General features: G+C 50.2%; 10 protein-coding genes across 10 annotated transcripts; 6 read left to right on the top strand and 4 right to left on the bottom strand.

Annotated features, from left to right (window-relative positions):
• Positions 1 to 8: 8 nt before the first annotated feature.
• Positions 9 to 2,280, bottom strand: GGS25DRAFT_484465 (uncharacterized protein). Its single transcript, XM_049260463.1, has 2 exons — positions 1,756 to 2,280; positions 9 to 1,685 (listed from the first exon to the last, which is right to left on the bottom strand). Exon 2 carries the CDS (start codon positions 1,661 to 1,663, stop codon positions 599 to 601), a length of 1,065 nt encoding a protein of 354 aa, XP_049117360.1. The 5' UTR covers positions 1,664 to 1,685; positions 1,756 to 2,280; the 3' UTR covers positions 9 to 598.
• Positions 2,281 to 4,414: 2,134 nt separating this feature from the next.
• On the top strand, positions 4,415 to 6,286 carry GGS25DRAFT_484460 (uncharacterized protein). The gene has a single exon (XM_049260462.1). The coding sequence runs from the start codon at positions 4,668 to 4,670 to the stop codon at positions 6,057 to 6,059; it is 1,392 nt and encodes a 463-aa protein (XP_049117359.1). The 5' UTR covers positions 4,415 to 4,667; the 3' UTR covers positions 6,060 to 6,286.
• Positions 6,287 to 6,399: 113 nt separating this feature from the next.
• GGS25DRAFT_530536 (FAD/NAD(P)-binding domain-containing protein) lies at positions 6,400 to 8,103 on the bottom strand (the record flags this gene model as incomplete). Its single annotated transcript, XM_049265392.1, has 3 exons — positions 6,400 to 6,582; positions 6,696 to 7,199; positions 7,375 to 8,103. The coding sequence occupies 3 exons, from the start codon at positions 8,101 to 8,103 to the stop codon at positions 6,436 to 6,438; spliced, it is 1,380 nt and encodes a 459-aa protein (XP_049117358.1). The 3' UTR covers positions 6,400 to 6,435.
• Positions 8,104 to 8,693: 590 nt separating this feature from the next.
• Positions 8,694 to 10,640, top strand: GGS25DRAFT_213091 (uncharacterized protein). The gene is made up of 2 exons (XM_049256894.1): positions 8,694 to 8,968; positions 9,067 to 10,640. Exon 2 carries the CDS (start codon positions 9,089 to 9,091, stop codon positions 10,514 to 10,516), a length of 1,428 nt encoding a protein of 475 aa, XP_049117357.1. The 5' UTR covers positions 8,694 to 8,968; positions 9,067 to 9,088; the 3' UTR covers positions 10,517 to 10,640.
• Positions 10,641 to 10,845: 205 nt separating this feature from the next.
• On the top strand, positions 10,846 to 12,794 carry GGS25DRAFT_484455 (Zn-dependent exopeptidase). The gene is made up of 3 exons (XM_049260461.1): positions 10,846 to 11,175; positions 11,257 to 12,398; positions 12,479 to 12,794. Exons 1-3 carry the CDS (start codon positions 10,908 to 10,910, stop codon positions 12,605 to 12,607), a joined length of 1,539 nt encoding a protein of 512 aa, XP_049117356.1. The 5' UTR covers positions 10,846 to 10,907; the 3' UTR covers positions 12,608 to 12,794.
• Positions 12,795 to 13,738: 944 nt separating this feature from the next.
• Positions 13,739 to 15,105, top strand: GGS25DRAFT_213034 (uncharacterized protein). The gene is made up of 5 exons (XM_049256893.1): positions 13,739 to 13,749; positions 13,803 to 14,227; positions 14,343 to 14,467; positions 14,559 to 14,643; positions 14,743 to 15,105. The coding sequence occupies exons 2-5, from the start codon at positions 13,913 to 13,915 to the stop codon at positions 15,010 to 15,012; spliced, it is 795 nt and encodes a 264-aa protein (XP_049117355.1). The 5' UTR covers positions 13,739 to 13,749; positions 13,803 to 13,912; the 3' UTR covers positions 15,013 to 15,105.
• A 1-nt stretch (position 15,106) lies between these two features.
• GGS25DRAFT_213012 (uncharacterized protein) lies at positions 15,107 to 16,277 on the bottom strand. The gene is made up of 3 exons (XM_049256892.1): positions 15,919 to 16,277; positions 15,464 to 15,720; positions 15,107 to 15,357 (listed from the first exon to the last, which is right to left on the bottom strand). Exons 1-3 carry the CDS (start codon positions 16,063 to 16,065, stop codon positions 15,222 to 15,224), a joined length of 540 nt encoding a protein of 179 aa, XP_049117354.1. The 5' UTR covers positions 16,066 to 16,277; the 3' UTR covers positions 15,107 to 15,221.
• Positions 16,278 to 17,189: 912 nt separating this feature from the next.
• Positions 17,190 to 19,296, top strand: GGS25DRAFT_484441 (uncharacterized protein). The gene is made up of 3 exons (XM_049260460.1): positions 17,190 to 17,309; positions 17,378 to 18,066; positions 18,152 to 19,296. Exons 2-3 carry the CDS (start codon positions 17,392 to 17,394, stop codon positions 18,767 to 18,769), a joined length of 1,293 nt encoding a protein of 430 aa, XP_049117353.1. The 5' UTR covers positions 17,190 to 17,309; positions 17,378 to 17,391; the 3' UTR covers positions 18,770 to 19,296.
• Positions 19,297 to 19,568: 272 nt separating this feature from the next.
• GGS25DRAFT_530529 (uncharacterized protein) lies at positions 19,569 to 20,526 on the top strand (the record flags this gene model as incomplete). Its single annotated transcript, XM_049265391.1, has 1 exon — positions 19,569 to 20,526. Exon 1 carries the CDS (start codon positions 19,885 to 19,887, stop codon positions 20,524 to 20,526), a length of 642 nt encoding a protein of 213 aa, XP_049117352.1. The 5' UTR covers positions 19,569 to 19,884.
• Positions 20,527 to 20,643: 117 nt separating this feature from the next.
• Positions 20,644 to 22,381, bottom strand: GGS25DRAFT_484438 (DHS-like NAD/FAD-binding domain-containing protein). The gene is made up of 4 exons (XM_049260459.1): positions 21,889 to 22,381; positions 21,614 to 21,813; positions 21,479 to 21,551; positions 20,644 to 21,425 (listed from the first exon to the last, which is right to left on the bottom strand). Exons 1-4 carry the CDS (start codon positions 22,034 to 22,036, stop codon positions 20,719 to 20,721), a joined length of 1,128 nt encoding a protein of 375 aa, XP_049117351.1. The 5' UTR covers positions 22,037 to 22,381; the 3' UTR covers positions 20,644 to 20,718.
• Between the last annotated feature and the right edge of the window lie 5 nt (positions 22,382 to 22,386).

Below are 22,386 nucleotides of genomic sequence, written 5' to 3'. Positions count from 1 at the left end.
CAAAAGAACGTTTCGAAGATGAAGTTCCTTTGGTTCAAAGATCAAAGATCAAAGATCACAAAGGATTCAAGAATACACAATAATAATCTATTTTGGACACAAAGCACAAAGGCATTGTGTTATGCTGGGAGAATGCAGACCCGACATCAGGTATAAAAACCTATACTACCCAAGTACTACTAGTACCTCGACTATGATGGTTAAAGTAGAGTCTACATCTTGTAGCGAAATATGAAATCTCAACACTGAATCTATTCTCTCGGCTGGATGATTCAGGGCACATATATGTGCATAGGCGCCTACAGTAGGTCCAATTATGTACCTAAGTATCTCGATATGTACATAATACGGCTTAGATTCACTTCACACGGAGAATAGGGGTAAGGAAAGGGGTAAGACATTCATTTGTATTTCCATTACATGTGCAAGAAGAGGGGGTTAAACAATCTCTATTCCCATCTACTTTACTATATCTATTACGCATTAAACCATTTGTACAGTCATTCTTTCTTTAGGATTCATCTCATTACCAACATGAAATTCGCATTCCCGATCAAAACATAAACTCTCCGTTGCTACAACTACGCCAAGAGTAGAACTAGGTCAAACTATCAACGAGAACAAGCTTGCCTCCCGGCCGAACAGCAGGCATAAACACCTTGATCCAGTTCGGCTCGTCATCTATCTCATCCACCTCCTCTATCTGCCCCGCCGTGTATACCTCGTTGCTCGCTTGGAAGCTATAGCTCTGCAAGCCGGCGATGACCAGCAAGTCCAGCTGCAGCCAGCGACCCATTTCCTCCGCCCGGCGAACAATGTCGTATTTACTGATACACTCACGTTCAGTATTCAGATCATGGCTGTAGATGCGCAAGTCGAGCAGCACACTCTTCAGCATCGGCATCTGCGACCACGAGAGCCACAGGTGCGCGGCGCGGTCCAAGTCAATGGCATCATCGAGCGCCTTGAGGTTCTTCTCGCTGATCCCGGTGCCGGGACCCACCATGCTACGCGCATTGACATCCATGAGTGCCAGGGGTGAGTTCACTACGATGTGTCTTAGCAGCTTGAACAGGCACGGTCCGCCACTTGACATTTCTCTCTTAGGCGTCCCGTCTACTTCATCGTCGAACGGCAGAATCAAGCGCGAGCGCTCGCCGCGGAGGGGGAAGCTGTCCCGCCACCACTTTAGAAACGACGCTTCCGCGACGTCGGGAGGAGGATAGTTGGCGGTAAGTTGGAACACTTGCGTCCCCTCTTGGAAGAAAGACCGGATGTTTTCGTCAAGGAACGCCTCGTTGACGCTCATGAGGTCGGTGTCGAGGGTTTGCATGGGGAGGAATATGTGGCTGTGGTCCGCAGATCCAGCTGCCGATGACAGGGTGCCAACGCCACCGTCGATGCCGCGCGTGTAAGTGACAACCCTCCTGGAATCTAACATGTCCCGCTGTAGTTTGTCGTTGTTACCATTGCATATGTTCCAGTCGGGCACCAGCAGGTCCAACGCACACTTGGGCGTCGAGTCTGTAGCGGCCGTTATGATCATCGACACGATCTCTAGAGGAAGCTGAGGCGGAGGACTGTCACTTAACCTACGCTTCTTCTTCTTCGGGGAATCGGCTTCAGGTACGTCAAGCTTACGCTTCGGGGATTGCTGACCCATGTTGAAGGGCTCAAGGTTGAGACTTGTGGGGGGTGTGTTAGCTTCAGACGGTTTATCCTTGGGGCTTGACAAGAGTTCTGGGTATGGCTTACCGTCTGAGCCTGCTTCTTTTGTAGGGCCATCAGTCATGGCAATGTCGCCGTTCTCGGCCATATATAGCAAGAGCTGGGCGGCGTTAAGCCCTTCTTGGATACCTTCCTCCTCAACTTGTTGTGCAGTCACGTTCCGCCCTGCCCATATCTCTCGGCACATAGGGCAGACATATTGACTGCCTTTGCTCACCTTTCGGCCTAGGCTTAGGCTTAGGCCAGTCTTTGGGTGAAAGCGTGAGGAGCATATCACATCACGCGGTAGCTTAGGTGACTTGTCTGGTATTACGGAGCTGCCATTAGATGGTTTGTATGGGGGTGGAGGCTCGGCATACCGCAACAGGTCAGGGTTTCGACTGATCAGTCCCAAGGATATCTTTGCTAAAGTATCCATACCTTAACTCTAAGAATGATATCTGATAATAAAGGAGCTTGCACACAGAGGGTAGGCGAGTGAGTATTATAATTGGCTCACGCGGGAAAAACAGCTTTGTTTATTCATTTATATATTCCGTCACAAATGACGACAATTCCGATTGTTTAGAATCAGATTGGCTTTGCGCAAACAACAACTTCATTTACATACAGGGTGGTCTGTAAGACACTGGCGCCTCGCTTTGTGCTTCGTATTTTCATTGCTCAGAGGGACTTCCACCTTGTCAGATTTTAGGTACCACTACACCAAATAGTGAAAAGATGTGAAATGATTGATCGCTCATTAAATATATTTCGTTTATATCAGTATATCTGATACATCTTCAGTCGTTCAACACTTCACCCATGAAACTATCTTAATCATGCATACCTAGCATCTTTATACTACCTATGTAGGTAGGTAGCACTCATCGAACATGTGATTTGTCAGCCATACTTATACCCATCATCAACGTTCCATTTACATTTCTTCTAGAAGTAAGTAATCTAATCCGCGCCCTGCGTAGGATCATGTTCCTCTGTGTGTAAGATCCAGCTACCGGGGTGGACGGGAGGGACCGAGGTGATCACCACATGGTACGGCATAGGCTGATTTTACGATAACCTTGGAAGTCTTACAAATCTGCCCATAAACACTGTAAAACAGCTGCCTGTGAGAATATGTACATAGCATCCTGTGCAATCCTTCCGCCCATGATTGCAAAGCGGCTGAGGTCAAAGGGGGCTTATTACCTACCGGGTATTTGGTACGATGAGCTGTCAACAGAGCGATGAGAGCATGCTATGTTGGGCACCAGAGGGTAAGGTGAGTACGGGTAAAGGTTAAGGTATGTTAAATATAAGGGCGAGAGACGTTGCATGAAAGAAGAGTATAGAATAGATTAAATATGTTGACAACCTTGGAAGACAAGAACAACATCTTAGACCAAGCGTACACTCCGTACTATTACCTTCTAACCTAACCTAGAAGGTAAGCCTTATAAGGTATCGGCCCCCAAATCCGTGTCGCTGGGAACTGGGAATAAACCCCACTGGTTCTTCGAGGACCTTGTCCCGACTACAAAACTAGGGTAAATAGTACAGGTTCACAAAGTCGGTTTGTTTAAGCAATTACCCAGCTAGCGTGGCTGCGTAGGGCTTCGCTGCTGCGGTAGTGATTCCTACCGGCAATCTTAGTACCAGTACCACAAGCTCGGGACTGGAATCGAACAACCAAGATTTGGGGGGTAGGGTGCCGAGGTAGGTATGGCGCTTACGTAGTGGCGTGTGGGATCTGCTATGGCATGTTATACGTATTATGCATCGTGGATGTTCACCTGGGCATTTGCTCAGCATAAACAAGCCCCTGGTTTACGGGGCGAGTCTAGAATGTAGCAGGGCATAGGTACCTACATATCCTAATATAAGCATAGTCTAGGTAGTATTATACGATACCGAGAGGGGTACCCATGAGAGGCACCCATGAGATCACTAGATGAAGTCGCGGGGAATTTCTCTCACAAAGGAATAGTGGCAGACCTAAGCCCTTGAGACTTCTACCGTATATAGTGCTGCCACTGTGCTGGTCTCACGATTGGAACTTGGAAGAGTAGGCACCGACATTTACCATGTAGCCATGTAACAACATGCGCTGGCTTACCCGCACCATGCCGCACCCATGGGGACCGAATAAACGTCTTTGAACTAGACTATCTCATGTTTGGTTGAAGATTCCACTTTGGACTTTGGCCAAGCAAAGACGTACATAGTAAAGGACTCAAGAGGATCTTTGATCAATTGCTGTGCTTCAGGCACACGATATACCCTGGCAGATCATTGGCCTATTCGGGGGGGAGCAGACCCTAACCAAATGGACTAACCAAGAGCTTCATTAGTGGTACCAATGGAGGCCAGTGCAGCAAGGATATAATACTTGGCCATCGAGACTTTGGGGATGTGGCCTATCTTAATAAGGGCCGTATCTTCTCCGCGTTCTTCGGGACTAATGTTCGCCATCAACTAACATATCACATTTCACGGAGAGAGAGAGAGAGAGAGAGAAGGAGAAAAAGACAGGAAGCAATTACATACCTAGTCCTACTCCTCAGTGGATCACTAGGACTTTCGAATCTTCTAATTACATTCCTATCACATATCACATCTATCTAACTATTAAATAAACGCGCGTCTCTCGCTTATCAATATTCCCTACCACCATCCATGCCTCGAAAGGGAAGTCGGAAGGTCAGGACAGGGTGCCTGACTTGCAAGTACGTCTTATTATGCCCAAGCCTGATGGCCAGCTAGCTATCCAGTCAGCCAGCCAATAGGTAACGATCAGCAAGTATTGTGTTTCTTTTTTTTAACCTTCTTGCAGGGCCCGAAAAGTGAAATGTGATGAAGCCAAGCCACACTGCAATCGCTGTCTCAACACCGGCCGCAAATGTGACGGCTACGTTTCCAAGCCGACCCCAGGATTACTGTGGCACCGGCCTCGCCAGATGTTCACGAGCATCGACAGCGCCAGCGAAGCCCGGGCGCTTCAGTTTTTCTGCGAGCGGACGGCGCGGTTCCTCTCCGGCGCCACGGATCCCTATTTCTGGACCCACCTCGTCATGCAGTTCAGCAACTTCGAGCCCGCCGTCAGACACTCCGTCGTCGCCATCAGCGCCCTGTACGAGGAGCTGCAGTCCGACTCCGGGCCCAAGTCGGCCGCCATACTGAAGCAGAACAGGCTCGCGCTGCAGCACTACAACGCCGCGATCCGCGAGCTCAAGTCCACCGACAACCAGCCCCTGGTCCTGCTCGTCTGCATCCTCTTCATCTGCATCGAGTTCCTGCAGGCGGACAAGAAGGCCGCCATCCAGCACTGCAAGTACGGCATTGCGCTCGTCGAGCACGTCAACTACTCCTGGGCGCGCGAGCATCTGGTGCCCGTGTTTCGACGACTGAGCGCCTTCCCGTTCTACTTCGGGGAGAAGGACGATTTCCCCGACATAGCTCCCCTGGACGACCCCCTCCCCGCATGCTTCAGCTCCTTTGTGGACGCGGAGTCGGCGATGGACGGCCTTACGGCCCGGACGTTAAGGCTGGTGCGGCATGGTGACGGACACCGCTTCGGGAACTCGAGGTACTCGACGATTCCGTACGAGCAGCTCGCCGAGCAGGAGAAGCTGGAGGCTGCGCTGGCCCAGTGGCAGGTTTTGTTCAAAGCCTTGGATGGCGGCAGCCCGGTGTCGCCACCCACGCCGCCGTCAGAGGATGGGGAGGCGGAAGAGGACTCGGCTCAGTTGACGTTGAAGACTATCCTGCTAGTGCGCCACGAGGTCTGTCAGATATGGCTCGACATCGCCTTCGAGGCCGACGAGATGTGCTACGACTGCCACACCGCCGCGTTCCGGCGTATCGTCGACGCTGCTACGGTTCTCAAATCCGCCAATGCCAATGCCAGCACCACAACCCCCTCCGACGACAAAAACAATCCCACTTTCGTTTTCGAGACGGGTCTCACGCCGATGCTCCATTTTGTCGCTACGAAGTGTCGGCACTTAGACATGCGGCTTGAGGCCTTGCGCCTGATCAAGGCCGTTGGGAAGCCGAGAGAGAATCTGTGGGAGGCGAATCAGATGTATGCGTTGGCCCGCCGGGTGATTGAGCTAGAGCACGGCGTCCGACTGGATGGATCAGGGTACCCTGTTGCGCCGGCATCGCACCCCGGCTTGCCGGCTGATGAGAAGAGGATACGGTTTACGTCGACGGACATCAAGCCATCGGCACATATCGATATCAATGGGAAGGAGAAGTGTGGGTGGCCGGTTGGGTTTATCATGCGCAGCCCGCAGAACTCGATGTATCTTCACACCGAGTTCATCGACCAATCGTATCAGTCATGAAGGCTGATCTCATCTCATCTCATCTCACCTCACCCCTTCTCGTCTTGTCTATATTCAACTCATTTCATATCATATTATTGAGGGAGGGTTGATTGCTTTCCTACTTCTATCTTGATACCCCAGCATGGCCTTTTGGAGTTCGGGCACCAGCTTTGTCTTACAGATTTACCCACCTGCTTTAAGCATAGGTACATATTGAAACAAATTACAATGAAATTAGCTACAAAGCCTTCGTGTGTATGACATGTACTTCGTGTTCTGAACAAGCCGCAGTGAAGCTCCGTCACAGTTTATGAAAATGCCAAAGTCACTGTTCAGCCGCAATACATCTATTAAGACGCCTACCTAATCATGTATAGATACCCTATGAGTTACCTCAAGAGGCAAGTTTCAAACGACGTTCACACTCCGTCTTGGTCTCTTCCACCATCTTATCCACGTCGAAGTCCCAGGCTACCCTTGAGCGATAGTCAAATTCGGCCCTGATTTTCTCGGCGTCCCTTCCGGTTGGAGCGTACCTCCACTACACGAACAGTTACTCAGTAGGTATCAGTATCCTCTTAAGCGCCCCCCAAGTACAGTTTTGGACCTGTCATGTTGACGAGAGGAATATGTAATAGAGAAAGAAAAACATACCTGATAAATCTCTCCCATCTCCCTCAAACTCTGCGTCATCCACTGCGTCCTTCCCAAGCGCACCTTACTAGCCGCCTGCAACGCCTCCGTCACCGCCCTCCCTATCCCTATCCCTACCCCCCCACCACCCACCTCCCCCCACGCAACCTCCAACGCCGTTGCAATCGCCAACGCATCCTCAACCCCCATGCACGCGCCCAACCCATGGAACGGACAGCTCGCATGCGCCGCATCCCCCGCAATCACGACGCGGCCCCGCGCGTAGGTCGGCGCCGGGTGGTCCGCCATGTCGAAGATGGCCCACTTGGACAGGCGCTCGGGGAGCAGGGCGACGAGGGCGCGGACGGAGGGGCTCCAGGAGGCGAGGGCCTGTTGGATTTCGGTGCGGGTGCCGGGGGTGGTGAGCTTCGGGGAGGAGGATGAGGAGGAAGGGAGGGAGGGGGAGGGCCAGGGGGTGGGGTCGTGCAGGAAGGCGACGATGTTGGAGTGCGTGGAGTTGTTGACCTGTGTTTTGGTTAGCAGATATATATAAGTAGGTACGGTATATGTTATTGGCTTTGGTGAGTGATTAAGATGGGCGCGTTCTTACAGGACTAGAATAACGGGAGTTAGTAGTTCTCTAAGAGTCTAAGTTGAGGGAGGCATCAGGGGTAGAAGCTGGTGTGACATACTACGACACCACATGCCCATTGGGCCCCATGTGCGAGCATTGATTATCCGCCTTGTCCTCGCCCAGCGCCGCTATAACCCCCTCGATCGGGACTACACCACGGTACGCCACCTTATGCGTGAAGCCAGCGTACGCTTCCGGCTTATCCTCACCCAGCAAGATCTGCCGCGTGCGCGAGTGTATCCCATCACAGCCAACAACCACATCCGCCTCTGCCTCCGTGCCGTCCGCAAAGCTCAGCACTACCTTACCGCTCCCCTCCTCATCGACATAACTCACGAGCTGCTTCCCATACCTGAGCACGCCCTCGGGCAAGCGATCGAGCATCCCGCGGAGAAACTGCGAGCGCACACAGCTGCAGTAGTCGAGCTCACGACTTGGCATCCTGAACATCAGCGCGGCCTCCTTGGTGTCGGGGGTGTGGCCGTCCCAGTACCGATAATACTCGTGGTGCGGCCAGTCGTTGACGCGGCGGAGGGCGTCGACGATGTGCGGGCTGAGGCGCTGCATACACTGGCGCGCGATGCCGGTGAAGGCGAACCCGGTGCTGAAGTCGTTGAAGGCGGGGGCCCGCTCGTAGATGGTCACGCGCATGTTGCGGTGCAGGAGCCCCAAGGATATCATGAGCCCGACGATGCCGCCGCCTATGACGGCGATGTCGAGTTGGGTGTCGGAGCCGTTGTTTGCGTTTTCAGCTCCATGGGGGCCCGGGGGCGGCTGCGTCGGGCTCGTAGACATTTGTGGAAGAAGAATGAGAGAGGAATGGAAACTTATTATGATTATGATGGTCTACCTAGTTACTTCCTTATTATGTAGTGATAGTACACCGACATGTAGGTATGCATCTATATATACCCACTGACTCGGCTCAGGATATGTAGTACCTAGTACCCACGGACTTTGATTAACTCCAAGCCACCTCCACCATATCAACGCGCCATTTTCTTTAGCGAATGAGACAGTCATCTATGTCTCACGCCTCTCGAGGATCTCTTTTGGTTTAACGTCATCTAAGTCCCTACCTAGATGTCTATCCTGACGTCCTTTCAGACGACACAAGCATCTCGTTTACATCAAGCAACCAAAAGTCATCAGGGAAAACTATTGTGCCTACCTTGGATCGTTTTCTAGCTATATAACGCCCGATAGCTCCATGGCTGGCCGAACCACGATTATTCCAGGCTAAGGAATGCAACAGCAGCGATATATATAAATTCAAGGCTACTTTATCCTTTACCAAGCTTACCCGGATTAGGTAGACTACTACGGTTTCATGAACAGACTGTATTTATATGTCTAGGTAGGTATGTTCACGTCATTATACCTATCTACCCTATACCAAACACCTCTTTGCCAACAGTAACCCTCGTACGGTAATAACTACTTGGTACATTCTTGATAATCTACGACGTAAAGTCCAAGTGAATCAGGGCGTAGTACAGCCTTCGAAACGCAACAAAGGTAGAAACAATCATATGGACGCAAGGAATATTCAACAAAGATAAGAGATAATAACTTGTCTTGAGAAAGACTTTCGTAGGCACCTACCAAGTAAACAAGCCCTTTATGTTAAGCATCTGTGAATAACTAGAACATATAATAGGTACGCATCAGTACTACGGCGGAGGTCCCAAATCTCCACAATCGTTGACACATAAATCCTCGAAGACGAGATATTGTACTCACTCAAGTGTTCCCTAGGTCGCATAGGCAAGCGTAAACAATGGCCCACCACCAAAAACAACCCAAAACCACAGACAATTCACCCAAAACCACAGACAATACACCCAAAACTACAGATACTAGGGATACTGACGTCGTAGACTACGATGACCCTCCCATAGACGGCGCGACTGATTGGCAGGCACCTCCAAGCCCTGGCCATTTCACATACGGCGTTGAATTGCAGTTCTTGGTCCCCTTTATACTGAAAGATAGCAATGACCCGCATCCAGGAGATCCTAGACCGGTTCTCGTAGTAGACATAGAAAGAGATGGGTACGAGGGAGCCGGTTCACAGGTTGAGGCAATCGTTTTAGACACCATACGCAGATTGGGCCATGTGCCAACATGGACGCATACAGGTCCTCCCTACCCGGATTATACAGAGGTGATAAGTCACATGGACAGTGAATCGCAGGCGGTAGCTTATAAGCCCCCGTACTCCCAGTGGGTAGTCGAGATCGACAATAGCCTTCTTTATGATGAGGACACACTAGGGGGAAAATACTATTGGATCGGTGTCAGGGTGAAGTCCAGCAAGAGGAACTGGTCTTGGGACAACCACTTCGATCAAATTGGCAATGTGGTGACGGCCTTGCGCCAGGAAATTCGCATGCGTGTCGCCCCTACGACATTTCTCAACGTACACGTTGGCTACAGTCGGCACTGGGAGGACTCCAACGACACCGCGTTGCGAAGACTTTGCACGATGTGGTGGTTTATTGAACACCATATTTGGTCTCTCACGCATCCGTCTCGTCGCGAAGAACTTGAGTCTAATTCCTTGAGGGCGTTCTCGCTGCTAGGTGCTCTGCCGATGGAAGACTTACTAGAAACCTATAACAATGATGGCAAGCGAAGGGCTGATTTCATACAAGGGTACAGGGCCATGCATGCCATCATCCCAAGGCAGCGAATGCTTCGGCGAGAAAGGGCGGAGATAGAAGTCATGTGGCGCGCAGACGATGCCAAAATCCTCTGTCAAATGATGACGGTGATGAAGATCGAACCAGTCCGAATGAGGCAAGGAATGCTAACAAAGCCATTTCCCACCTTTGGCAGAGGCAATCTCGGATTCCAGGGCTTTTGCAAGGACGCCCTTCCGGTGAAAGTCCCCCAGAACAACAACGGGGACACGGGCACGGTCGAGTTTAGGACCATGGAAGGTACCCTAGACCCCGAGCTTATCATTCACTGGGTGACGGTGGTGATAAGGCTGTATGCCTTTGCTTGGATGGGAAACTCGAATGACATCAAGGTCATCCTTGCGCGTGCGGGCGCCTCGAGCTATGATGGCCCTACCCTCCTGGAAGACATTGACCTCCCTATCCAAGCTGAGTATTTTCGGCAGAAGGCAAAGGATGACGAAGAGAACGTCAGACGGGGTTCGGTCGATGAATCCTTTGTTCCACCTTACCAAAATAATTGAATTGGCTATAATTAGGAGTAAAGCATTTTAGGTAACTATCTGTATTTAGCATCTCATAGACTATCAAGGAATCTTCGAATGGCGTTCGCATATGATACTCAATGATATGGTAGATGTATGGGTTAAATACCCCTTGATAATATGGTAAGATGAATAACCTCATTAGGTAGTTATATGTAACTAATCAATCATCGTGATATCGATCTGAGATTACGCCAATGTAGCATCCCGCCAAATCTAACCGTAGATGGTATAGCGTGGTCACCCCTGGTGATTAGTATTACAGTACAATAAAAACAAATGATCCCGATTAACGTTACGCTTCGTCCTCTTATCTTCTTCACCTTCACACCTACATACACAACAACTGAAACCAAAAGGCGTGAGAAACATGGCGCTCACACCACGATGGTCTCACACTCTATTGCTTGCAGTGCTGGGAACTGCAGCTGCATCTGAGCTTCAGATGCCTCTAATACCGTCTCAACAGAAACCCCTGGGAGCTAATCACGCACTTGTTAAGCCGGTGGTCGACACCGATGATCTGCAGGACAGCATCAAGGTCGACAACCTTTTCAGCCGTGCTAAGGACCTCTATGCCATCGCAGAGCTATCCGAGCCAGAATATGGCCATCCGACTCGAGTTATCGGGAGTGAGGGTATGTGATGAGATAAATTTCCTATAAACAGCTAGCTAGGTATAAGCATTATCTCATGCTCATTCATCTCATCTCTTATAGGCCACAGCGCGACGTTGGATTATATTTATTCAGCGATAGAGGACCTTGGTGATTATTACACCCTCTCGAGCCAGCCATTTCCCGCCAACATAGGGCACATTTACGAGTCTCGCCTCATTATTGGCCATCACTTAACCAAGTCCTCCTCACCCATGTCTATGACTCCGCCAACAGCTGGTAAAGAGCCTGTTCATGGTGATCTGGTTCTCGTAGCAAACGAAGGATGCGACGCGTCTGATTATCCTGCTAACCTCACTGGCAACATCGCGTTCATCCTTCGCGGCACGTGCCCCTTTGGCACTAAATCACTGAATGCGGGCAAGGCCGGTGCAGTTGCTGCCATTGTGTTCAACTACGAGTCAGGACAAGTCTCCGGTACCCTGGAGAGCCCCAGCCCGGACCATGTCGCCACTTTTGGCTTATCGGGCAAAGAAGCGGGTCCCATCCTTCAACGTTTGAAGGATGGCGAGGTCATTAATTCGATCGCGTATATCAACTCGGATGTCAACCAGATCCAGACCACCAACATCATCGCACAGACCATCGAAGGCGACCCGGACAACTGCGTCATGCTCGGTGCCCACTCTGACAGCGTCGCCGAAGGACCGGGCATCAACGACGACGGCTCGGGCAGCATCACGCTTCTCGAAGTCGCGACGCAGCTGACCAACTTCAGCGTCAAGAACTGCGTGCGCTTCGCGTGGTGGGCCGGCGAAGAGGAGGGCCTCCTCGGCTCAGACTACTACGTCGAAGTGTTGCCGGAAGAGGAAAACAAGAAGATCCGCCTCTTCATGGACTACGACATGATGGGCAGCCCGAACTTCGCCTACCAGGTGTACAACGCGACCAACGCCGCGAATCCAACCGGCTCGGAGCAGTTGAGGGACTTGTATATTGACTGGTACACGGCGCAGGGCTTGAACTATACGTTTATTCCGTTCGATGGCCGCAGCGACTACGACGCTTTCATCCGCAACGGTATTCCCGGCGGAGGTATCGCGACGGGTGCTGAGGGCGTGAAGACGAAGGAAGAGGAGATCATGTTTGGCGGAAAAGCAGGTGATTGGTATGACCCTTGTTATCACCAGCTGTGCGATGACATTGGGAATGTCAATGCGACGGCGTGGTTGATCAACACTAAGGTTTGTCCCCTTCTCCTCTCCTTGGGCTCATTTTCCTCCCAATTTGTTCAGAGCCATTTTTGCTAACTTTTCATTCCCAGCTCGTCGCGCACTCGGTCGCCACCTATGCCCTCTCGTTCAAGGGCTTCCCTGAGCGAACAACAACCACTACCCCGATGAATGTCTATGGTCGGTCGGCCAAATACCATGGACATCGCCTCGTTTTGTAAGATCGTTTTGGAATATATTTATGAATCGTGTATATGACTGTTAATTAAATTGAAATATAATTCATATTCACTGCATGTTGGAATAGCTATCACATAAGCAGTTCTTAGGTATATAAGGCATTTCTGTTGAATACCTAGTAGCCTTATCCATCTTGAACTTGGAGAATACACATACAGAGTTTTACAATTACCTTCTGATTAAATTTGATTTCAGTTGCCTTTTGCATATGCAAACCTATCCCATCTATCGATGGACCTTGTCCACCGACACTGCTTATAAACTTGATTGGAATGAAAGCAGTTGTCAACATGCCCCGTATATGGCTCTTTGCTTCGGGGTAGTAGGGCTGGAGCATGGACCCTTCTGCTCTGACAACATCTCGATTACGCGTGAACTGATATCAATTAAAGGGGCATCTTCCGCCCTCCAATTGAGCAGTTTGATTAAAAATCAATCAAGATACATAATGGGTGCGGGACTACCTACATAGAATCCCCAACACTAACTTTGCCTAAATCTACGCCACATCGCGAGTGAGGTGTAATCGTAACGCCAACCGCACAGATCAAAAAATAATGAGTATAGCTTCATTGTATGAATAAGTGTATCTGTGCGCCTGATCAGATACGCGGATATAGGCCGTGTTACACTATAGCTTTGAGGAATATGACTAGTCTCAAAGAATTCTTTGCGCATGGTTGCAATAAGAAGCAGAACTTCATTTGAATCGACTCGTACCCACAAGCTCGTGATACTTGGCTACCTACCTAGACATGATGTCCTTCAAGAGCCTCGTCAGGGGGAGGTGATGGCAACACGGAGTGTTTGCTCTTACGTGGCACAACTTCTAAGGTTCTTTTGACTTCGACGTATGGTTATTATATTCAGAGGAAAACACCACTCTCGTGTCCTACGGTGCATCTCAATGCAAACTTCCCCCCTTTCTCCTTTCATGACGGCTCCTTGCTTACCTAAGGCGCCCAGGTAGTATAGTAGTATAGCAATCATGTCACATCTGTGGACAACAACAGTTGTCCGAGCTTCTAGTGGGTGAGCTATGAGGTATGATGAATGTAGATGATTCAAGACTAGCCCGTTACTCCCGAGTCGCTCTGCCCGTTATGAGTAAGGTCTGCCAGTTGTCCGTTTCCCCGTTTTCTATAAATTGACCGTTGGTTTCTAACGGCTGCTTAGGTATCTTTGCATCTTTCATTCCCCAAACCAGATTTCTCGACTATTACTACCTGGTACTTTTGAATATACCCACCAACAACCAAAACTTGAACCGCCTCACTCTACCCAAGATGAGACTCTTCTGTCTTCAACATATCCTAGGCCTCCCGGCCCCTTTGGCATTGATGCTCTTGATGGCCAACGCAGCAGCTACACAAAACATCACTGCAAATATCTCGTCCCCGGGAGTTGCTCCCCAAACCACAACGGCGAGTAGCCACCCAGTTCCGAGCGGCGACTACGTGTTCACCATAGTCAACTCTCACACCGCGCCCGTGTCAACCAAGCACGCCCAAGGGGCAGGAAGCCCTACCGCGATCCGGAACACCAACGAAAGCAGCATCATTGCCCCCTCCCAAACCGTCACATTCGCCGTCCCCACCGGGGTGAGTAGAGCTCTTGCGCAAAGACGTCATCATTCAGGAGCCCCCACGATGAAGAAATCGCTATCGTAAAACCCAAAATTGTACTTGCTACCAAGTAACTAACTGTAAGCCGTAGTGGTCCGGACGAATGGCGATGTGGGAAGACGGCTACGTCGTCGCCGACCGAGCGTCCTTGCTAGAGGGATCGTTCATGCCAAACCCAGCCGAGCCCGCGATCCTAGCGTTGGATGTTAGCTACGTGTAAGCCAGCTTTCTTTCCAGAGGCATATAGTTACCTGCAACTCACAAATGACGGTTGGCTTGTTGGTTTGTGCTAACCAGAATCTTCTAGGGATGGTTTCACAGTACCGATGGTTTGCGAGTGCAATCATGCGGTGGTGGCGGGCTGCAACCTGAACCTGCACGACGTTTGTCCGGTTTGTGATCCCTATTCATACCTTTGAAGTCATGTATCTACCTCCTAGGGAGATAGGTACGTACATAAGGATGGTATGGTGCTGATGGACTTTGTGCAGGAAGAACTACGACCAAACAACAAAACGTGCGCGAATCCGTACCGAGACACCCCTCCACCCCGAGATGAAGAAAATATATTCGTAAGCTGCAAGGGCATGGCGTACACATACCCCATCGACGATCTAGCGACCAAAGTCAATATCGCTGGGTGCGAGCGCAACATCACATGTTGCATCGGGACGGCCTGCAGGTCGAATCCGGGACAGTTGTTATGTCCCGCGACAAACGGAACCGCCAGGGGGTGCGGTGAAATGGGTATAGATAGATAAAATCTAGGAATCGTTGTCGATGGCTTGATATGCGGGAGCCCCTAGATATCTATGAGGACTGGAGATATATTCATAGTTCGACATATCTACAAGATACATTATTATGGCGCGGGATTTCGTGAAGACTTTATAGATAACATGCTTGCATGATGAACTCTATACCTATCTAGCAAATACAACAACAACAACAACAACAACAGCCAGCCTAACTACCTAGTATGCGAGGCGTCCTGCAACTCGCTCGGAGAGTCCACAGAAGACACCTCACCGTCGCGCCGCCTAGGCTGCTTGATCACACGACAGCAGACCACGAAGCTCCACGTCATGAGCAAAACCCTCAAGCCACTACCCTCAGTTTACAGTTAGCAGTTAACACAGCACATAAACCACGACCTCCCCTCTTCCAAAAAGCCATCCCAAAAACCGCCACGGAAGTTTGCGAACAACTCACCATATGGCAAACGTGACAGACAGCGACAGAAAGTCGGTACTTGCCCAGGGCCCCGGGTCCGGATCAGGGGGCGGATCGCTGTCGGGGGCATCATTGTTACTATTGCTGAGCATGATGAGGAAAATGGAGGGGATGGCCAGACACAGGACGAGGAGGTCGCCGCAGACGACGCAGGCGGGCGAGACGCGGGAGATGGTGCGCGTGGAGTCCAGCAGGCCCATGAGCTCGGAGCCGTCGACGACGAGCGCGATTACGGCCTGTGAGCTGTGTTTTAGTGCCCTGCGTACCTAGAATAATAACAATAATCACTTTTTTTTTCTGAAAAAAACAAAGTGTTCTCCCCTTCGCTCACTCTTTCACTCCTCGCTCACCAACTCGCCTTCATCTTTATCATCGTCTTCATCCATAAAAAGACAAAATAAATGGAAAAAAATAAATAAAATAAAATGCCTTACCACAGTGACGGACAGCGCCAGCGTCTTGCCCCAATTGACGCTCTCGTAGATAAGGTTGGCCAGTAAGACGACGGAAGCTCCCATGCCAAGAACGCGTGCGATTGCGCCGGCGATAGCGCTGGCCCTGGGTACGCGCGGTCGCGTCATTTTACGCCAAGGGGCATTTATACACGAAGTAATATTCCAAGGTTAGCTTTTTATGAGGCTCGGCAGGGCTGTTTTTTAGTTTTGTGAATCCTGCCAGGGACAAGTATGGAAACAGGCAAGCATCAATCAATACGGCAGCCTAAAAGGGGGGGACGAGATATAACTAATGGGTAAGAGTGAGTGTATAAGGCGGATTCGGTAGCATCCCGAGTATATACATACACACATACATACACATACATATGCCGCGAACCCAAAGTATATGGATATATGTATGCGAGTAAGTAAGTATGTACATACGTGTACGCCCTCGGCTAGAAACTAGAAAGAGAAGCTCATTGTGCTAAAAGGTTCCTTCCCCCAGACCCAGACCCAGACACAGACACAGACACGGGGGAAAACGAGCTGGGGTTCAGGGCCGTTGCATGCATTATTACCCGTCCATTCGGATGCAGAGGTTCGTCTTGGCGGCTGTGAAAGGGCAATGTCAGCATGACAGAATCTGTTTTTTGCCTACTTGAGCGTAGTAAGGGTATATGTGTGCCTTTTATTCGAGGGTTCTTTCGGGATATATTTTTCGAGTGAATATCAAGTTGGTGGAATATATATATATATATATATATATATGTGTGTGTGTGTGTGTGTGTGTAGCTGGGGATTATGAAGAGTTTCTATAATAACCTGGAAGCCGTTATAAGGGGACCTTGCTATACTATTAACTTACGAAGTACGCTTCACGCAATAAGTTCCATTAGAACTTGTAGGAATCACACAAAGTCACTCAAAAAATGGGTTTTGTGTGTTGAAAATGATTTTGTACAAAGGCATGAATCAAAAATATATTGATCTGGCGACCATGTAGACCTCGACATTATGTACTAACCTAGGTAAGTATGCTATTTGGAAGCAAGATGATACATCGTATCTATAACGTTAATGTGAGAGAAGCCCCAGATGATACATACCTCGGCATTGTCTAAGTCGGAAATATGCATTTGTCAGGTAATTTAGTATTCAGAGTTAGTGTGGGCTAGATAACGATAACGGTGTAAGACACTGTATCCGGGCAGTTATACCTACTCCACCATCTCGGTATAACATACATACATAGTTCACTTGCACATACATCATCAATATCACTCATCAGACAAATAAGTGACAAAAGAAAGCCCCATGATTGATTTGGGGGATTTTGATTCCGAAAGTATCCTCTTCTTCAAAGTTGTTTAAAGGCGCAGTACTTCGTACGTCTCAACAGTATTACTCATCAGATTATGGCATAGTATTCATTCCAAATCTGTAATCGTCGCAGATAATTTTTTCGCGATGGCTTCTTCGCCCCTCCAAACACCTCTTCCCGAGGAAGTAAATGAAGATTCCGCAGCACCCGCTCCCCAAATTCCTGATAACCGTGAGCATACCGAAATACCCCCCGCAAATCCATCATCCGACCCTCCAGCCGATACTCATCGATGTTTTGTCTGCCTTGTCGACGAGCCCGAAGCTAGCTTGCCAGAAGACTGGTCAACACCATGTACTTGCGCGCTAGAAGGTCACCAAGAATGTCTCATGTGTTGGATTACCGACCTCGAGTCCCAAGGCAAGGATATCAAGTGTCCACTCTGCAAGTCGCCCATCACAGTTACCGAGCTTAGCGACTTTGCTATTCAACTCAGCAACTACATGCACAGAAAGTTCTCAAAGTGGTCGCCTAGAATTCTATTTGGCTTTCTTGCCTCCGGCACCCTTGTAAGCAGCTCCATATACGGTGCAAAGGCCATCGATTGGTTTGCTGGTCCTGGAACGACACTTGACTTCCTGCTCACTGCAGGCGGTACGACTATAACCGACATGTTGCGCGACCCAAAAGGTGTTCGAGCTGCGAATCAACCGCTTACGATTAATTTTTTACATTTCGCCGTCCTCCCTCTTATTGCGCCAGGTCTCATACTTAACAGATTGCGCCAGGGCGAGGTGATTTTGATTCCAGTCTCGTTCCTGGTAAGTAGTTCCCATGAATCACATACCTACCTAGCATAAATTATGGGTTAGTTCAATGTCTAACACAAATGTGCACACCTTTTAGTACGCAACGCTCATCGACGAAACCCACGAATACTTCACCTGGCCTCCGTCGCCCCAACGAGCTCTCGCCATTTACCCCACCATAAAAGCGACCTACTTCCACTTACACCACATTCTTTCCAAACGCTTGGAGAAACGATGGAAGGCCAAAGCAGCGGAACTGCTTCCCAACGATGGTGGCGAGAACCACGAGCGCCAGCCCGCGCTACAGAACGACCCCGAACCGCAACCGGAAGCGGGTAACAACTTGCTTGATTTCGAGATAGATATACAGATCAACCTCGAGGACGGCGACGAAAACGTGGACGTGCGCGGGAACAGGGGCCTCGATGGCGGCAGGTCGCCAGTCAATTTCATAGCCGGCGCGCTAATCTGGCCCGGCGTGTGCTACAGCATGGGCCAGCTCCTGCGGCTCGCCCTCCCATGGCGCTACACCACGCGCCCTGCCTCCGGGCCCATCACCGGGATCCTCCAGGAACGCTGGGGGCGCAGCCTGGTCGGTGGCTGTCTCTTCGTCGTGCTCAAGGATGCGTTCTTCTTGTGGGTCAAGTATCGACGGACGATAACGCGTGCTTCGAGACGGATAAAGAATGCGGAGAATCGACAGGTCCGTCGTTGAGTGTTTCGTTAATCGTGTGTGATAAGTACTTGGGAATGGGAAAATTGGCCGGCGTTACGAAGCATTCGATTTGTGATATTAGGTGGACTATGGGCAAGAAAGAGATAGGATTCTGGCATGGATGGAACTTGCGAGGCAAGCACAGCACAGCACAGCGCAGCGTATCGTAGTGTATGCGTATCGTAGTGAGATAGGTCGAAGATTCATCTTCTAGATCATTTCTTTTGTATAATGCGGATAGTGATACTGGGTAATTTTATTACTAGGTGTCTCGCCTAGGTACTGGGTATTAATGCGTCTCGTTGAGGAGACGGGTGGCATACGGTCTTTGAAAACGGGCTTGGAATATAGCGACCTACCTAAGGTTACCTACCTCTACATGGTAACTAGGTGATCATGCTTCAAGATCTGTTTGTTTAAGAAGCCCGAGTTACTAGGCAGTAGATGTCATTCCACTCAGCGCAAGAATAGTCCCAACTATCTAGTTAGGTACCTACCTACTTACCAACTCAGCGATGTATTAGGAGTGACATTATTAGTCTTGCTAACCTTAAGCCTGTGCTAACTTTTTGATTCAAATCCATGTTGGAATGGAACCAGATACCAGATAGATAGTTAGACGAGAAGAGCTGACCAGATTATGAGAGCGCTTATACGGCAACGTGTTCTGTTGGAAAATCAGCACCAAAAGACGACTTGTAAGGAATAGCTCCGTCTGTATGTACCTAAGAACAGTTGGATTTGTCATACACTTATCATTATATATCATGGATACAAGGTGCGTATCAAGAATGAAATATTTATATAAGAGTAAATCTTGAAATACACGTTGTTATTGTCAGTTTAGTAATATCTACAAATAGGGATTTATATCTATCTCCACCCCTCTCTCTAACGTCCACTTACCTAGGTAGTACTCTCTATACTCCAACCCCTTATCCTGGGGAGACTACATTTTCTACCTGCTGCAACTTTCAGCCATCCCCATCCCCATCCCCATCGCTTCGAAACATCCAAATCCCACCAACCCCTTTCGACCAAACCAGCTCCTTTTCCTCCTCCTCCTCCCTTTCCCCTTTATTTTTTTTTTCATTCTTAAAGAAGACCCTATAAAAATGTCAGCAAACGACACCCCCGAACAACAAAACCAGAATCTCCTCACCCGCCCCTTTCCCGAAGCCGTGGCCTACGACCTCTCCGCCAAGGACCACACCGCGCTCATCCGCGTCCCGCCCCACTCTTCCTGGTCGTCGGGCCTGCACTGGCATGATGCGCACACGGAGTTCTTGCAGGTGCTGCGGGGGCGGGCTAGGGTGGTTGTTGGGGGGGAGGAGTTTGTCGTCGGCGCTGATGCTGGGGGAGGTGGTGGTGTTGGTATTGGTGTTGGTATTGGTGGTGGGGATGGGGATGGGGGTGATGTGATCACGGTGCCACGCGGCGTTGTGCATGAGTGGCGGAGAGCAGATGAGGATGGTGAGGGGTTGGTGGTTAGGGAGTGGACGGAGCCGAGGGATGGTGGGAAAGAGGTCTTCTTTCGGAATCTGAATGCGTTGGTATTGGGGAGTGGTGGTGGTGGTGGTGGTGGTGTTTGGGGTGGGATGAAACTACAGGTTGAGCTGTGGAATCTGTTTTGGCGCGCGGATAACTATCCGGTGGTTTGGGGATCGGGGATCTTTGGGGGCGTGGCGACGAGGGCGGTGATGGGGATTGCGGTTGTGGTGGGCTGGGTGTTGGGGTGTAAGGGGGTTTATTTATGAGGGGGGAGGTGATGGTTTGTTTGGCTGTTAAGAGAGGGGAAAGGGGTGTTGGAAGCGAGTTTTGAGAATTTGGAACGAGAAATAAATAGGTCATTATTTCATAAACATCTTACAACTGCGTGAGACGTGATATCTGGCATGTCCATTGTTCATAAATTGTATCATCCCCGGAAGGAAGGCCACATTATGTAGTTAGGTACTCGTCTTCCACTCCCTAGTCTGCGGATTATATTCCAAAAAGTACAGCGTTTTCGTATCGTCACCGCTATACTCATGGCTGATCTTTAGATCCGGTTCACAGTAGTTCCCCATAAACTCCAGCTGAAGAACCAGCTCCGTCCCCGGCTCAACATCACCACGGAAGTTAATGACAAAAGGCTCGGACCGGGCCACCCGCCTATTATACTCCAGCTTCACCGACCTGAGAAACGAGACCGGCGTGCCATCCACATCTACGCCGCAAACCCTCAGCTGCCGCCTATCGTCCCCCGTCGTCTCCATCTGCACCGTCAGCCGGCGCCGGAGGATGAACGTCGGGATCGGGATATCCAGCTTCTCCATCACGCAGAGCATCAGGTCGTCGGACTTCGAATAGACGCGCAAGTCCGCGAGCCCGTCCAGCGGCGTGTCCTGCAGGTTGCAGATGACGAGCTTGGCGCCGCGGTTCCGGCCCGCTACCTCGGGGATCTCGTTCGCGGGCGTCACCGTGATCGAGGAGCCGAGGACGAGGAAGAGGTCTGCTCTCGCGCCGTGGTCGCGGGCGAGCTGCAGGGGAGCCTCGGGCAGAGACTCGCCGAAGTTGATGATGCTGTCGAGGAGGGCGCCGTCGCAGAGCGTGCATTTCCGTCCCGTGCGGTGGTCGTGCACGGTCTTTTCGTATGAGGCGACGGCTCGGAAGTCTGGGCGTTGTTAGTAAAGGCGTATGGTTTTGTTTATGGGGTTTGGTATGCACCGCGGATAAACTCCTTTCCGCAGTCTTTGCAGGACTCGCGGGTATTGTTTCCGTGAAGCTCGGATAAGTTGTTCTAATACGATAGGAGGATTAGTCGACTCTGCATAGAGCCTCTCACGAGTTAGACCGACTCACTGGCAAGATCCCGCTCCTCCTATGCAAGCCATCGCAGTTCTGGCTGATCAAATACTTCAGCATCCCCCGGTTCTGCAGCTCCACGAGCGCCATGTGTGTAAGCGTCGGCACCGCTTGCAGCGTGTTAACCGCACCCGCGCGCTGCTTTCCCTGCGCTCTCAGCGTCCATATCCCGTCCGGACCACGAAAATCGGGGATTCCTGTTCGCAAGATTTAGACCCGGCGACTAGCCAGCTACGCAGTAGGTACTCATCAGGTTGGAGAGAAAGGCTGACCAGCAGACGTGGAGACACCTGCCCCCGTGAAGACCACCATGTGCTTGCTCTTCCGTATCAGCTTCGCCAGCGCTTCCGCCTTTCTGTCAACGACCTCCGGCGCCTCTTGACGTTCCTCTGCAGGGACTTTGGGCGCGGTGTTGGCCATTTTGGATGGATATCTGTGCAGAGAAATTTCGAGTTAATACCTAGGTATAAATCAGATGTTTTGCTTTGATATGATATATGAGATTTCGAGTAGGCAGCAGCATTTGTTCAGCTGGGGTTATGATACGAGTCTTGCCGGACAAAATCACCACGTGACTTCGCCTCAGGCTTCTAAAAAGGGGAATTGTTGTGCTTGGTGTTTACTTAGTATTGTTTACCTAGGTAGTTGTTGTCACAGCAGCCGTAGGACGCGTCAGACTGTTGTGATAGGGTCATAAGTTCAAGGTGGTAGCATGATAGGTATGTTTTCAAGGATCGCGTCTGATTACGAGTACAAAGAATTTCGCTTTC

This window comes from Hypoxylon fragiforme (genome assembly GCF_022984875.1).
Source record: "Hypoxylon fragiforme strain CBS 206.31 chromosome Unknown GGS25scaffold_4, whole genome shotgun sequence".
Classification (NCBI taxonomy): domain Eukaryota; kingdom Fungi; phylum Ascomycota; class Sordariomycetes; order Xylariales; family Hypoxylaceae; genus Hypoxylon; species Hypoxylon fragiforme.
Note: the sequence above shows the minus strand (reverse complement) of the source record. Positions and strands in the feature narration are given on the sequence as shown.

Bases quoted from the DNA above. Each gene is read 5' to 3' on its own strand.
- GGS25DRAFT_484455 (XM_049260461.1), top strand. From the start codon at position 10,908: ATGGCGCTCACACCACGATGGTCTCACACTCTATTGCTTGCAGTGCTG. The intron at 11,176-11,256 runs GTATGTGATGAG...CATCTCTTATAG, and splicing joins TCGAGTTATCGGGAGTGAGG to GCCACAGCGCGACGTTGGAT. The intron at 12,399-12,478 runs GTTTGTCCCCTT...TTTCATTCCCAG, and splicing joins CGTGGTTGATCAACACTAAG to CTCGTCGCGCACTCGGTCGC.
- GGS25DRAFT_484465 (XM_049260463.1), bottom strand. From the start codon at position 1,663: ATGGGTCAGCAATCCCCGAAGCGTAAGCTTGACGTACCTGAAGCCGAT.
- GGS25DRAFT_484441 (XM_049260460.1), top strand. From the start codon at position 17,392: ATGGCTTCTTCGCCCCTCCAAACACCTCTTCCCGAGGAAGTAAATGAA. The intron at 18,067-18,151 runs GTAAGTAGTTCC...CACACCTTTTAG, and splicing joins TGATTCCAGTCTCGTTCCTG to TACGCAACGCTCATCGACGA.
- GGS25DRAFT_213034 (XM_049256893.1), top strand. From the start codon at position 13,913: ATGAGACTCTTCTGTCTTCAACATATCCTAGGCCTCCCGGCCCCTTTG. The intron at 14,228-14,342 runs GTGAGTAGAGCT...TGTAAGCCGTAG, and splicing joins CATTCGCCGTCCCCACCGGG to TGGTCCGGACGAATGGCGAT. The intron at 14,468-14,558 runs GTAAGCCAGCTT...AGAATCTTCTAG, and splicing joins GCGTTGGATGTTAGCTACGT to GGATGGTTTCACAGTACCGA.
- GGS25DRAFT_213091 (XM_049256894.1), top strand. From the start codon at position 9,089: ATGGCCCACCACCAAAAACAACCCAAAACCACAGACAATTCACCCAAA.
- GGS25DRAFT_213012 (XM_049256892.1), bottom strand. From the start codon at position 16,065: ATGACGCGACCGCGCGTACCCAGGGCCAGCGCTATCGCCGGCGCAATC. The intron at 15,721-15,918 runs GTAAGGCATTTT...CACAGCTCACAG, and splicing joins TGGCGCTGTCCGTCACTGTG to GCCGTAATCGCGCTCGTCGT. The intron at 15,358-15,463 runs GTGAGTTGTTCG...AACTGAGGGTAG, and splicing joins TCTGTCACGTTTGCCATATG to TGGCTTGAGGGTTTTGCTCA.
- GGS25DRAFT_484460 (XM_049260462.1), top strand. From the start codon at position 4,668: ATGTTCACGAGCATCGACAGCGCCAGCGAAGCCCGGGCGCTTCAGTTT.
- GGS25DRAFT_484438 (XM_049260459.1), bottom strand. From the start codon at position 22,036: ATGGCCAACACCGCGCCCAAAGTCCCTGCAGAGGAACGTCAAGAGGCG. The intron at 21,552-21,613 runs GTGAGTCGGTCT...CTATCGTATTAG, and splicing joins GGAGGAGCGGGATCTTGCCA to AACAACTTATCCGAGCTTCA. The intron at 21,426-21,478 runs GTGCATACCAAA...AACAACGCCCAG, and splicing joins CGGAAAGGAGTTTATCCGCG to ACTTCCGAGCCGTCGCCTCA.